Source organism: Notolepis coatsorum (genome assembly GCF_963971535.1).
Source record: "Notolepis coatsorum genome assembly, chromosome: 19".
NCBI lineage: Eukaryota > Metazoa > Chordata > Actinopteri > Aulopiformes > Paralepididae > Notolepis > Notolepis coatsorum.
In genome coordinates this window covers 76,939,311-76,953,629 of record NC_140183.1, presented here as the reverse complement: position 1 = coordinate 76,953,629, position 14,319 = coordinate 76,939,311, and the positions used below count along the sequence as shown (strand labels likewise).

At 41.5% G+C, this 14,319-nt stretch overlaps 2 protein-coding genes across 2 annotated transcripts in view; one reads left to right on the top strand and one right to left on the bottom strand.

The window, feature by feature from the left end:
* Positions 1–1,560: 1,560 nt before the first annotated feature.
* LOC311245805 (uncharacterized protein) lies at positions 1,561–5,465 on the bottom strand. The gene is made up of 5 exons (XM_084335793.1): positions 5,294–5,465; positions 4,641–5,000; positions 3,748–4,095; positions 2,974–3,570; positions 1,561–2,853 (listed from the first exon to the last, which is right to left on the bottom strand). Exons 1-5 carry the CDS (start codon positions 5,337–5,339, stop codon positions 2,483–2,485), a joined length of 1,722 nt encoding a protein of 573 aa, XP_084191919.1. The 5' UTR covers positions 5,340–5,465; the 3' UTR covers positions 1,561–2,482.
* A 3,587-nt stretch (positions 5,466–9,052) lies between these two features.
* Positions 9,053–14,319, top strand: part of LOC311245806 (retinoic acid receptor RXR-beta-A-like) — a 42,256-nt gene continuing 36,989 nt past the window's right edge. Inside the window, 4 exon segments of the mRNA XM_084335794.1 lie at positions 9,053–9,190; positions 11,017–11,174; positions 11,176–11,211; positions 13,489–13,636. Coding sequence (XP_084191920.1) covers positions 11,070–11,174; positions 11,176–11,211; positions 13,489–13,636 — 289 coding nt within the window. The 5' untranslated portion in view covers positions 9,053–9,190; positions 11,017–11,069.

Sequence of the window (14,319 nt, the reverse complement as noted above, 5' to 3'; positions counted from 1 at the left end):
AAGAGAGAGAGGGAGGGCTAATCCAAAGAGGCCGACTGACTGGACCCAATGGGACATTAACATTGAACTGATGGGAGTCTCGCTGACCAATGCCTTTTCAGGGACAGACCTGGGCGAGGACACACTCAAGTCTAATGGAGCGTAGTAATTGACAAGTGACAAGCCGCACAGTGGTGGACGCAAAAGTTAGTTATCAAACCGCAGGAGCAGGATTACAAGCTATATACTGGTATTTCAGGGAGATACATAATCAAATCGTGTTACACTTTAGATCTATATATTGTTAATGTAACCCCCGTTCCTCTCGACAGTCAACATGCTGCAGGAGCTTTCTTTAAAGATTTTCATGTAATATTGAAAGTGATGAAAGTGTGAGAGTCAATTTTTTATACAGAGGTGTGGGTGGTCCTTGAATGCAGAATATTCTAAAGGATTTAACTAAATTATTCCTTTCTAGACTTGAATAAGAGGGTGCGCCTCAAGCTTCAGTTTATTACAGGTTATATAGACACTATGTACATTTGTATCTTGCATCAGATTGTGGTTTGAAGCCTCTTCATAGAATGTACCAGATTCTATCTACAGCTCAAGTCTTAGAGGTTTCAACTGAGAGCTGGTGGAAAGGTACAGTTATGATTCACTACACATGCTGTCTATGTATATGCATGTTCTTTTTAACCTTTGTTTACTTGCTCAAACAATCTCAGAAACAGTCGCTTTCAAATCATTTACAGTTGTTGCTGTAATACCTTTATATAAACATGCACGTTTGTAGCATGTTCTGTTGGTTTATAGATAGACGGATAGATAGATAGATAGATAGATAGATAGCAGACAGACAGATAGATTTATAGATATTTTACAGTTCATACCAATCATTTCATAAAGGTATTTTCTGGACAACACAGACATATGCCGATTATTGAAATACAGTTTTCACAAGTAGTGGTATCAGTGCAAGTCATGAAGGCATGGTGGCCGTCGATAGTCCGTGTACGTCAAGGGTACAGACAGGGGGGTGAGACCCTCGTCTGGCTGAAGGTCAGGTCAGTGAGGGCAGCAGGCAGTCTAGTGGGGGACTACACCCTGGTGATCTTAAAAAGAAAATCTAGGGGCCCAACCCAGGGGGTCAATATGCAAATACTCACCCCCAAGTGAAAGGCATAGAACAGATAGATCACTCTGCTGCCCATGACTGTGAATGTGCACGCCCACACGGCGTACCCTGAGATCCTATTCCAACAATAGAATGGGCAGCTGGATCTCGATGAAGCTCAGAGGGATGGAATAAGTGATATCTATAGACCATGCAGGGGTCTCGTGTGATCCTAGATGCATATATATATATAGGATAATATATATATACTGTATATATATATATATATATATATATATATATATATATATATATATATATATATATATATATATATATATATATATATATATATATATATATATATATATATATATATATATATATATATATATATATATATATATATATATATATATATATATATATATATATGTATATATATATATATGAACAAAGGCCTTAAACCAAAAACAGTCGTCTGCAGAAATACGTCTCCACATTTTACATTTAGATTTAGTCATTTAGCTGACGCTTTTATCCAAAGCGATAAAATAGGGATGGAATAAGTGATATCTATAGACCATGCAGGGGTCTTGTGTGATCCTAGATGCATATATATATATATATATATATATATATATATTATCCTATATATATATGAACAAAGGCATTAAAACAGTCATCTGGAGAAATACATCTCCACATTTTACATTTAGCTGATGCTTTTATCCAAAGCGATAAAATATGGATGGAATAAGTGATATCTATAGACCATGCAGGGGTCTTGTGTGATCCTAGATGCATATATATATATAGGATTATATATATATTATTATCCTATATATATATATGAATATATATGAACAAAGGCCTTAAAACAAACACTGCAGAAATACGTCTCAACATTTTCATTTAACGTCACAAGTTCAGTACAACAAGTCAGCAGGAAGGGTATAACTCTGGCAGCTAAGGGTAAGTGACATTGTTCGTCAAACAGTGTCGAACTTTAGTGCTACAGTCTTAAGTGTAGTACTATAGACATATTGGCATAGTAGGTAGTAATATAGGCATGGTAGATTCCTTAGAGCTTAGAAGCAGAGTGCATACTACTAGTAAGGGTTAGTCTTTTTTTCATTTCAGATATTGATTGAAGAAGTGTGTTTTTAGTCAATTTGGGGCGGGTTGGGCTGGTTTTGGCGGGTTTCGGCTGTCCTGACTGTGGTGGGAAGTTCATTCCACCATTGTGGAGCGAGGACCGAGAATACAGTACCCCGCTTCTTTGATGACCTCTTTGATATCCTGCTTCTCCATCGGTTTGACTTTGTGGAACAAAATAGAGCATACACAAAGACAACATCTTCACAATCAGAAGTCTGACGGGGCCTACCCATGGTCCTCGGCACATGTATAACAGATGAAATTGAGTTTGTCCGTCTCAGGCAAGCTGACCCACTGCTGCCCCCCGGTGGCCTCGATGGCACCTGTTACCCCGCAGTCATGTGTTCCCTCCTTCCCCTGTCCTGGGGCCCAGTTCTGGTAGCAGCCGGCATCCGACCGTATCCAGAACCAAAAGTTGAAAGCACAGGTGTAACGCAACCCCAGCCAGACGTGGGATGACGTGGCGTTCTTCGCCCTCTCTGCCACCCACTCCTGAAGCACCGTGGTGGTGACAGAGACCAGGTCGACATGGTGCTCCCTGCAGTAACCCATGGCCTCCGTCCATGTCATATTCTCCTGGATCAATAGCAGATTGTCTTTTTGGAAATAATTAGATGGAAGAATTGCGTTAATGTCATTTCATAGGGGCGTCAGGATTCACAATTGTTTAAAGTGGGGAAAATATGGCATTTGTACACGTCACAGGAGAATGTTACCTGGAGTCGAGCCTCGACTGTCCTCCGTTGGCATTACAGCAGCAGACACTGCGATGCTATAGGTTGCAGTCGGCTCCAGGGTTGTTGACCCAGAGGTGTCGTCCATTCCGGGGGTTGTGGACGGCGAATGCTGTGTTTGGGTCACAGCCACACCCACTGTAGTCACACCGTTGGCCTCAGTGGTTGCGTTTGATGAATCGTGATCTGTGGTATTGAACACTAGGGTTGAAAATGTTGAAGTGGAGAGTGAATACTGTATTTCCGTCACAGCAACACCCTCTGTAGTCACACGGTTGACCTGAGGGCTTGGGTTCGATGAACCGTGATCTGTGGTGTTCAATGTACCCGTAGTTGTAGGTGAAAATGTTGAAGTGACATTTTGACCCGGCCTGTTGCCGGATGTTGTCGCTTGCTCAGTGCTTATGTCATCAGTGTTTGACGGGTGAGTAGGAGCACGGGTGGTAGTATGAAGTGTTGTTTCGATATTTTTATTTGTACTGTTTGTAATAACTGGCAGATCAGTGGATATTTGTGTTATAGCTGCTTGCTTAGTAGTTGTCTGTTTGGTTGTCGGTGGCACTGGAGTTGATTTCAAAGCTGCAAGAAAGAATATTCAATTAAGATAGACAATTAAAAGAGGACACCTGTGTCTCTATTTCATATTGTAAAAGAAAATAATACACAATGCTGCCATACAATTTGTACAAATCCTAAAATATGAATTTACTGCCAAGAGAACATTTACGGCACCTCAAGCAACGCACACCAACTCACCGCCTTGGCAAATGAATTTTAGTTCATTGTCACATTTCCGGTTATTCCATTCCCAATCATCCCTAAATATAGCAGCAACACATAACTGGTTTCTATTGTTGCTAGGTTGGTTGGGCTTCCAGAAGCGGAATGAAGAGTTACTTCCATCTGACCACTTCCAGGGATCTCTGAAGAGGCCAATCCACACATCCTCCTCTGTCTGTGACAGAGACACACTCAGCACTGCTTGATTCTCCTCCGCTGACTGTATGCTGACTAGGTCTGTTGATATGCTCCTGCAGTGGTTTTGAGCCCCTCTCCATGATTTTCTCTTGTCAAAGAACAGGTGACTCGTATTAGGACTACTTCCTGCAGGTGGGAAGATTGATTACGGTTGATTGATTGATTGAAAACTTTATTAACAGATTGCAGAATGGGTACAATACAGTACGGCTCAATACAAACAACTGCTAAAAGGATGCAGACCAGAAAAATACTTTTGTCTTGTTACATAAGGGTCCTCCTAAATGTAGAAAGATATATTGTGGTGGTACATTGCACTGAAGTATACTGTATATTGTTGTCAGAATCAGAATCAGAAAGGTCTTTATTGCCAAGTAGTTTACACATACAAGGAATTTGATTTGGTATAGTTTTTGGCATTTGACAGACAATAACGGTAGAATAAAATATAGAGGTAGAATAAAACAACATGGAATATAAACTAAATTAACATAGAAGCACAATAGAATATGATACAATTATCAAATACAATTAAATACCAAATAAAATAGGCCAGGGCTGTACAATTGTGCACGATGTGGTCAGTATATACACTAATTAGAATAAAAATAATGATACAGTGGGATTGTATTTATTTGATTGGTCGAAAAGAATATCACTATTGTACTCACCTTCACAAACGAAACGCTGTCTAGTGTTACAGTCACTTACAAACCATTCACCACTCCGATGCATTGCCACACAGGCAGGTTGACTTTGGTCCTGTGGCTCTCTGAACGCCCAGTTAAAGAAATCCAGCTCTTGGTTGGGCAAAGACCAATGCCACAGCTGGACGTCTCCAAACTCCAGGCCTATCCAGCCCCTGACTAACCAACTCGGTACTGAAGCGTTCAATCGAGCCAAATCCGTCGAGTTGCCAACAGTTGCCAAATCGGTGTACACATCTCTGCAATAGCTCTTTGCATTTATGTAGTTGTGACGAATATTAACAAAATGGTACTCTGGTGAGCTTGAAGTGAAGGTGTACAGCCCTGTGAAATCATTGTAGAGAATACAATAATGGTTAGAGACAGCTAATTAGGCCGCAGTCAGAGCATCATCAACAGCAACAACAACAACAACAACAACAACAACAACAACAACAACAACTAATTATAATACATATAATTTCTAAGTCTTCAAATACTATTATGTTACCTTCAACAGGTATTCTTTCCTGGGGAATTCACAGCTCCATGTTGGTACAGATAAATGATACTGTCGGTACAGTAAATTATTTACCAGGGGGAAACAACATAGAAATAAATATTTATTTGATACACACCTGAGATAAACAGGAGAAGGGATACAATTTGCGAGTCTTTCATCATGATGTAGAGTTTTGGTCTTCGGTTGGGATCATGGCAAGCTTCAAAACAAACATGGTCTTTACTATAGCCAAATCATTATCAGATAGGAGTCAGTCCTATCTCATCAACCCTGAGCTGCGACACGACTTGCACTGTAGGTGTTTAAGAATGTCGCTAGGCTTGTTCACAGGGACACATTTAGAAGCACCTGTGTCGTAAGAGACAAAGCAGTTTTGCAACTTCTTTTCACTCTCTTCTTAACATACATGTGATGCTGTACAGGTTGGAGAGACATGAGATTAAAACACCATGGTCATGCCATGTCATGAGAACAACATAATCATCGTTGACCAACATTGTGTTAATGACACAAATCTGTCAACAGATAAATGAAACGTGTTTCTGTACCATGAAAAACTGTCTGGAGATAATGCAGATTGATTGATTGATTGAAAAGTTTATTAACAGATTGCAGAATGGGTACAGTACAGTACAGCTCAATACATACAATTGTTAAGAGGATGCAGACCTGAGAAAGACTTTCGTCTTGTTTCCATCAGGGTCCCCCATTTTCAATTCATCATATGACACACACGACATACAGATAGACAGTACTGCTACATCTATACATTTATGACATACCAGATTTTCAAATACAGTACTGTTTGTGATACTAAAAAAATCCAGAAAAAGAGTGTATATACATTTGACATAGAAACTGTGCATTGGGGGAGGTTGGGTAGGTGGGGTGGGGCTGTACATTGGAGGTGGGGGGGGGGGGGGGGACACACTGTACATTGGAATACTGACATACATTTGACATAGAAACTGTACATTGGAGGAGGTTGGGTAGGTGGGGTGGGGTTGGGTGGGGCTGTACATTGGAATACTGACAAAGCCATGCTTGGTCTTTATTGTACAACTGGGTTAGGACATTTGTAGGGGCCAGTTTTGAATTGTAGTCTCCCGTAGGTGTTCTTTGAGAGTGTTTTTGAAGGTGGGTAGTGATTCACATTCCTTTACAGCTTTGGGTAGGGCGTTCCACATTGTTGTGGCATAATTGCGAAATGTGTTTAGTCCCTTGTTTGAGCCGAATCTGGGTTTTACATTTGTGGAGCTCCCTCTGGTGTTGTGATCGTGGTATTCACTGACCTTTGGGAAGTATTTTGACATGTACATGGGTACCTTGGTCGTGTAGTGTATCTTGTAGACCAGGCCCATTGCAAGTTGCTGTACTCTGTCGTCTACTCTAAGCCATCCTAGGTTGGCTGGCAAAGTGTGCAGGGGTGAGGTGGGTTCTAGGAGTCAGGTCAAGCAGTAGTCTGACTAGTTTGTTTTGAGATGTTTGTAATTTGGTTTTTAGTGCCTTTGAGGTGCTTTTGGTACCATGAGGTGCAAGCATAGTCGTAGTACCCTTGAACGAGTGCTCCTGCCAGAGTCTTCAGATAGCGCTGAAAATGACAATGTCTGCTGACAGTCCATCTGTTAGGAGGTAAGAATGAGGTTAAGCAAGTTTGGTTGATTGGTGAGACAGAAAATGTGACCATTTGACTGTTTAATGTCTTCTTCCTGTGCTATTTTGTGCCTGATGAGGAAAAAACAGGCTGGGCTGCAGTTTCAGTGAGAAATTACTCACCAAATGATTTTGCCAGCCATTGTTCACACTGAAGAACAAGGAAGTTGCTCGTCAAGCTAAATAAAAATACAATAGAGAATAAAAATTTTAAATTGGGGGGGGGGGGGGGGGGGGGGGGGGGGGGCACAAACACTGTAAGCATCGTCGAGCAAACACTTGTGGTACAATGTGCAAAACACTTTGTTTCCTTTCAAACGGGATGGCCAATCACTGCCTTTTCCTTGTAGGCATAAATTGAAATTGGGTCGGCCGTATAAATGAGGGATCCACCGATCCAATATTGATATCGGCCCCGATATCACTAAAATAGTTGGATCGGGTATCAGTCATTTATTTTTTATTTCATATAATATAATAATAAATAAAATAAGAGAAATAACAATTCAGTACATTTATATCTATGTGTTAATTTGTTACATTTAGTTTCACTAAGTTAGGAAAGTAATGTTTTAAGTCAAGCCTGATGTTGCCTTGCACAAAATAATTATCCCAGTCTCTTCCATACAGTGAGGCATACAGTTTATTAATTGAACAATGGGTATTTACATTTAGTCATTTAGCTAACTCTTTTATCCAAAGCGACTTACAAGTTCTGTACGACAAGTCATCATAGTGCGGTGGCTTAGCACCAGATTTGAGAAGGATGTGGACACGCCGGACAAAAGCACCACATTTCTTCCACGTGTTCCCCATCACCATAGCTTTCATTTTGGGGTAGGGGCCACATCATCATGATGGATTTTCAAGATGGCCGCCATGTAAAATCAAGGTTCTGCCCATTAATAAATATCTTGGTCCATAGCGCACTCAATATTTGAAGCGAACACAAAGGTATTGGTATCCCTGTAAACTAGAGAAGCTAAGCTTTCCATTGGTACCATTTCCATTAAGCCCAACTGTTGGGAAGGGGGGTTTTAATAGGCAATGATTCAAAATGATGTAAAATGTTCGCCTAGAAAAAACTGCCATGCTCATCTTCCAAAAGGTCCCTTGGCTGTTTACATGAATATATCAGAGTGAACATTGGTTTTATAGGTACCCACAAGCCTCTTCCTTTCCCAGACATACCCACTTTGTCCAACTTGCATGCTATTTGGGGCAATAATCAAGCAGGTTTGTGCATGTGGTACAAATATGTCGAACATTCTAACAACTGCCAAAAATTTGGGTTAGGGTTTGTTGTTAGAATGTTGAACATAGAAGATCAATTTGGGTGTCAAACTATACATTTTCTGGGTCAATAAATGTGTTAATGCTATGAAGAATGTCACCAGATGAATATTTGTACCATTCTAACAACATATTTACATAATTTTTTACTTGTTTAACAGTCAGACATGCATGAATCGAATAGACATTTTATTAGGATCACTCGTTACATTTATTATTATTATCATAACTATTTAGCCCGTATAGGCGTATTTAACTGTTATGGAGATATTTTCGCGGGTCTTGTGCAGTGGTCTCGTGCCAGCGATTTTTTTTTGCTAAACCACCGCACTATCAGGAAGAGCACAACTCTATCAGCTGAGTAACAATGTTCATCAAAGTGTTGAGTGCTACAGTGTAGGTTAGTATATAAGTGCATGACAGTAAGGTTAGTTAGGGTTAGATTTTTTTCATTTCAGATAATGGTATGGGTATCAGTACTCGGTATCGGCCGATACCCAAAGCCAGGGTATCGGTATCGGGAATGAAAAAGTCAGATCGGTGCATCCCTAGTATAAATATGCCACCACTATTTATATTTTTGAATTGTATCTGTTCATCTTCCATAAATCACAATAAAGGAGTTTAGGATATTCCACCCTCTTGCAAATGAATAGTTTCAGATTTCAACCCTTTTTTATGGTTGCATTAATTAAAGGCCATTTACATTGATAAAATGTCAAAGAAAATAACATATACATCGTTTGCCATGTTGCATGGTCTTTACAATAAAGTAAGATTTTTTTTTATTCATTATAATGAATCTGTATTTATAATTTTATTTGCTGTAAGAATGTCATGTGACAGTGCAATGGTGGGTGGTCCCATGAGACATTTTGGCTCAAAGGACACTGGCACTGAGCCAACATGGCTTCCTTTCAGTGTGTAAACAACAACAGCATCAAGTTGAAGTAAACTGGATTTTGAGCGTCGCGGCCTGTGTTACCTCGCGCATCCCGTGTCTTTGGAAATTCACAATCAAAAATTAGCTATGTGATTTTTTAACAATGTGTTGAAGGTGTGCCTGGTAAGTACACTGCATTTTTTCAAGCGGGTAGATTTAGCTAGATAGACGTGGCTTTGAGATCAACCATAATATGAATTAATCCAGTTAGCCAAATCGGCTAACGTTATAGCCAGATCCACAGCTAACGTTACCTAACACCAGAGGAGCTAAGGCTAGATAGCCCACTCCGTTGTTGTTGTTCGGATTTGACGTTTTTTTTTTGTTGTATACACCGTGTAATATTCAATAATAAATGCTACACAAATCTGACGATACGTCGTTATATTTTATATGGTGCCCCGGTTGCCCACCAGCAGCATGCAGCAGCAGCAGGGCACCGTTAGCTAGCTGTGCGCTACGTCGCGTTGAGCGTGTTGCGCGTTGGTTGGTTTTATGGGCTAACGGCGCTTAGCTGCTGCACGTTATTATAAACCAGAACACTGTGTTGCTGTGGACACTTCGTACGTGTTAGACAGCGCATTAAAAAAAAACGCACGTTAGTCTAAACGATAAATAATTCACACACCTCTCTACCTACGTAGATTAGTTACGCGCACTGGAGACATTATTAACGTTAACTGTATTATTTAATTTGTTGTCTGCGAGCTAACGCCAGCTAACGTAATAGCTAACGAGTAAGGCACGTTAGCTCGGGCTCGGTGCGGTCGCTGTGCTCAAAGGGAGATGGTTAACGTTACGTTGTAAACGGGTAATGTTGTCACGTCGCTTATGTTTTATTGTATTTTCTTTTTATTAAAATCTGTAGCTAACGTGACCCGTTCTTCACGGGATGGATGCATTTGTGTTTTTGTTAATCCGGTGATGAACCCCAATTCATCCCCTTTTACTTTATTAAACCTGTAACGTTACATGTTTGATGATTATAGTGCCAAGTGTTCCGACAAGGTTAGCAACATTTTATTTTTATTGTGTTTCTTTTGTTAGAATTAGCTGCTGAATGCTAGTGTGTGATCGATGATAGCGACGTTTTATCGTTTCAAGGAATCGCCAGCTAATGTTATCATTAGTAACAGGGGGGGGACACGGAAAAAAGCAGGCCGGTTTTCCTTGTTGGGGTGGCAGATCAGTGGGAAACGTCAGCTATAACCAGACAGACATTTCAATGTGCTGCACAATTTACTAAATGCAGCCAAATGCTCGCTGGCTTGGTTCCATCCCGTCCACCGGGCCCCTGCCCTGGCAGAGTCTGCAGCCAACATCACGGGCGATAACATCCTTGGACCAGGAAAAAAAAGATCAGCTTATAAATGTACTCACACCATGGCTAAAGGCTGTAATAAACTGTTCAAAACGTCGACTAACTCCATTTTACGTGTGCATAATGTATTTCTCATAATAATCGGTTAAATAAATAAATCGAATATATTGATATCATCATATTCACGCCCCAGTGTTGTGGTAATTTTTTATTCACACATCTGGCTTTTTGATGGAATCCCTTTTGTGATCCGTCAGTGGCTTAGCTGCTGACTGAAATATCGATTCATTTAGGCTTTTTTTTTTACTCATAATAACTCGGTTCATTTTTGCCTTCATAAAGTGCCATCCCAGTGACTGCTAAATACGTAATATGATGCTGAAATTAGTGTTCTTAACCAAAAACAGGGTGTCAGCCATAACAGCCATACCATTATAGCCTACTCGATGTACGTCATTGTAATCAGAATTAGCTTTGTTTGGTTCCTTTTAGATAACCCTAAAGCTATCATGATAGGATCTCGTATCATGCAGTGCGCACATTCACAGCCTGTAAGTAACACAGGGTGACAACAAGCAAGGTCAATGAGTGAAGGGTAGCTAATCATGTCCCCTTCTGTGACTCTCAGATTGTTGTCCTTCAGACAGGTCATCCTCCTCTCCGCTGGGTAGATAAATAGCCATGTCGTCCCAGCAGCCCATCAGCTCAGCCTCCAACAGCCCCACCACCACCTTGGGTTCCCCTTTCTCCGTCATCAGCCCCTCACTTGGCTCCCCCAGTGGCACGCCCCTCGCTGGGCTTCGGACCCATCAGCAGCAATCAGGTGAAAACAGTAATTTGTCTGTCCATCTTTTATTTCGGTGACAACAAGTGGTTCTCGCCGTGCTACTGACATTGAATTCTGTGAAGCAATTGCCGTCTGTTTTTTTTTTTAACCCATTCTCGGCCGTGGCATTGTACCCATCCTAGACCATCCTCTGCCAGCTCTATTTGTCTATGGAGATGTTCACCTTTTTTGCCGGGGCTATAAACTTTTTAAATTGTATTGCTAAATTGACATTACTATGGCCCATTCAACATCAATTATCTATCGTTCAGGATGTAGGAACGTTTTACTTTTTCATTCATACAAAAGTACGGTCTAGACTCAAGTATAAATATGTTTTTATCGTTTTCTGCAGTATGTTCATAGAACGTGAGATATAGCCATAAATGCATATATTAGACCATCAAATGCAGTTTGATACCGATCGACGCCAGATTAAAAATGTCAACTGTACGCGGTCCTAGACGTTATGACTCATCATGCGCGGAGGAACGGAGGGGGGGGGGGGGGGGGGGGGGTCCGTTTATAATTCCGTGACCGACGTTAAATGATTCATGTAGTATGGGTGATATATTGATCAGAGCAGTTTGTATCGAAAATGGTAAAGAAAAACGCTGAAACTCACCCCAGTCTCCTCGTAGCATTGGGTGATGAGAGTGGAGCAAAAAGATTGCTATTATGGGATGTTGATCGATGCGATCCATTGCCGGGTTGTATCATTACTAACACACGTCCAAATAATGTTGATTATTGAGTTATGGCAAAGATCCATATCCATGGGTGTCTGTATTGAGCCCCGGGACGATCACAGAGTGGCAGGACGAAAATAGGGGACGGACCAAGCACTTCCGGCCACTTCCGGTTTGGCAACTCGTTGATCGGCCACGTGGTGGCGGTATTGAAGCGTTGCAGAGTTGAGCGGAGTCCTACAGCACCAGCCAAGACTCCGTGGGTGAAATGTGAATACCATGACGAAAATATGAAATATTGATCTCAAAGACGCCTTACGGCGTCATTGGCAGATTACGCATGGCGGAGAATGACGTGTTAACAAGTCATTGGCGAGCAATGGGTTAACACGCTGCCTTGATTTTCATTATTGTCCCAATTGTTTGTACTCGTATTATATATATTCAGATTCAAATGATTTATTTCCTATATTTATTGTAACGCATTCTATTACTGATGGGGCATACAGACCCTCATCTGCACCTATATTCAGTGTTAATTATATTGTTTACAGTTTTTTTTCACATTTTTATATTTCAAACACATTTTATTGCCTATTTATGTCTTTCTACTATTTCCCCGCCAATAGACCACTGCACTTCCGCGTTACATTGAAATCGGGGAGGAGATAGCGGGGGGAGCAAATTAATGAATGTGGATGAGAGCCGTGATGTAAGTGGTTGCAGCTACGGCTGTGGGGGTGCTAGAGACATGATCTAATAGACTTTTATGCGCCTGAATCTCCTGAACACGGCGCGACCCATTCCTAATTGATCAGAACTAAATCGGCCGAGATCAAGTCCCTTTTCCAGCACCTACTCCCCATACACATGTGCAGATTGTCAACGGAGTCTGGACGACGCGAGATGACGCACGAATTAATGTGGACTGTTCCATCAGAGGGGGGAGCTTCGGTGGCCAGTGTCCTTTCAGCCGAACAGGATAATGAAAAAATGATCCCACTAAATGGCCAGACGCGTCTTATGGCAACATCTACAATTACCTCATTGAGTCTCCGGGTAGACTAATGTATATATTTAAGTGCAGTGGTCTGTAGCCACTCACACTACCATCGAAGCTCCCCCCTCTGATGGAACAGTCCACATTCATTCGTGCGTCATCTCGCGTCGTCCAGACTCCGTTGACAATCTGCATGTGTATGGGGAGTAGGTGCTGGAAAAGGGACTTGATCTCGGCCGATTTAGTTCTGATCGATTAGGAATGGGTTGCACCGTGTTCAGGAAACTCAGGCGCATAAAAGTCTATTCGATCATGTCTCCAGCGCCCCCACAGCCGTAGCTGCAACCACTTACATCACGGCTCTCATCCACATTCATTCATATGCTCCCCCTGCTATCTCCTCCCCGATTTCAGAATCCCGGAAGTGTTGCGGTGGTCTATACCTGTACCCCCCCCCCCCCCCCCCCCCCCCCATGCTGCTATGATGTCCGAATTTCCCCAAGGGGATCAATGAAGGAGTATCTTATCTTATCTCGATTGTCTTTTAGCTGTTACTGCATACTAAATCCTCAATTTTCTACTCAGGTTAACTCTTCAATGTCTGGGATGCACTCGATCAGCAGCTCGGATGATGTGAAGCCCCCGTTCGGCCTGAGGCCCATGTCTGCTCACAGCCCTGGGATAATGCTCTCTCAGAAGCGCCTCTGTGCCATCTGTGGAGACCGTTCCTCTGGTGAGTGAGTGCATTAAGAGCAAAGGTTAAAAGAGGTGACACATTGGCGAGGGACTTATTTTAAATCCATGGCAATTTCACAGAGGGAATAATCCCTTATGGTCAGCCGTCTTATGCCGTCTGTTTCTTCTTGATTACCATTTTAACCAATGATCTAATAACAATGTTACTAATGTAAATACAAAATACATTTCTCTACCACAGTTAACACATTGGGTGCCATGCAGTATGCCCATCTTTACCACTCTCTGCCAGTGCTGTAAGCCTATGGAGTGGCTCACCTTCTTTGCAGGGCTATAACTTTTTAAATATTATAGCTATATCGACATTACTATGGCCCATTCAACATCGGGTATCTATCATTCCGGATGTGGGAACGCTATATTTTTCCATTCATACATTGTCGTGTTAGTACCGTCGAGAATATAAGTGTTTTTAGACTGTATAGCAGTAATTCCTAGAATGCGCGCTATAGGTCCCGACGCGTATTATACATTATCGATTGGCGTTTCGTCCCTATACACGCTATATTAAAAATTTCAAATGCATATGATCGCTATACATTATGCTCCATCATGCGTGAAGGAAAGGGGGGGGGGGGGGGTCGTTTATGATTCCTTGATTGTCACTAACGGCTTTCTTTAGTAAGACACCATACGTTGATCGGACAGATTGCAATGAAA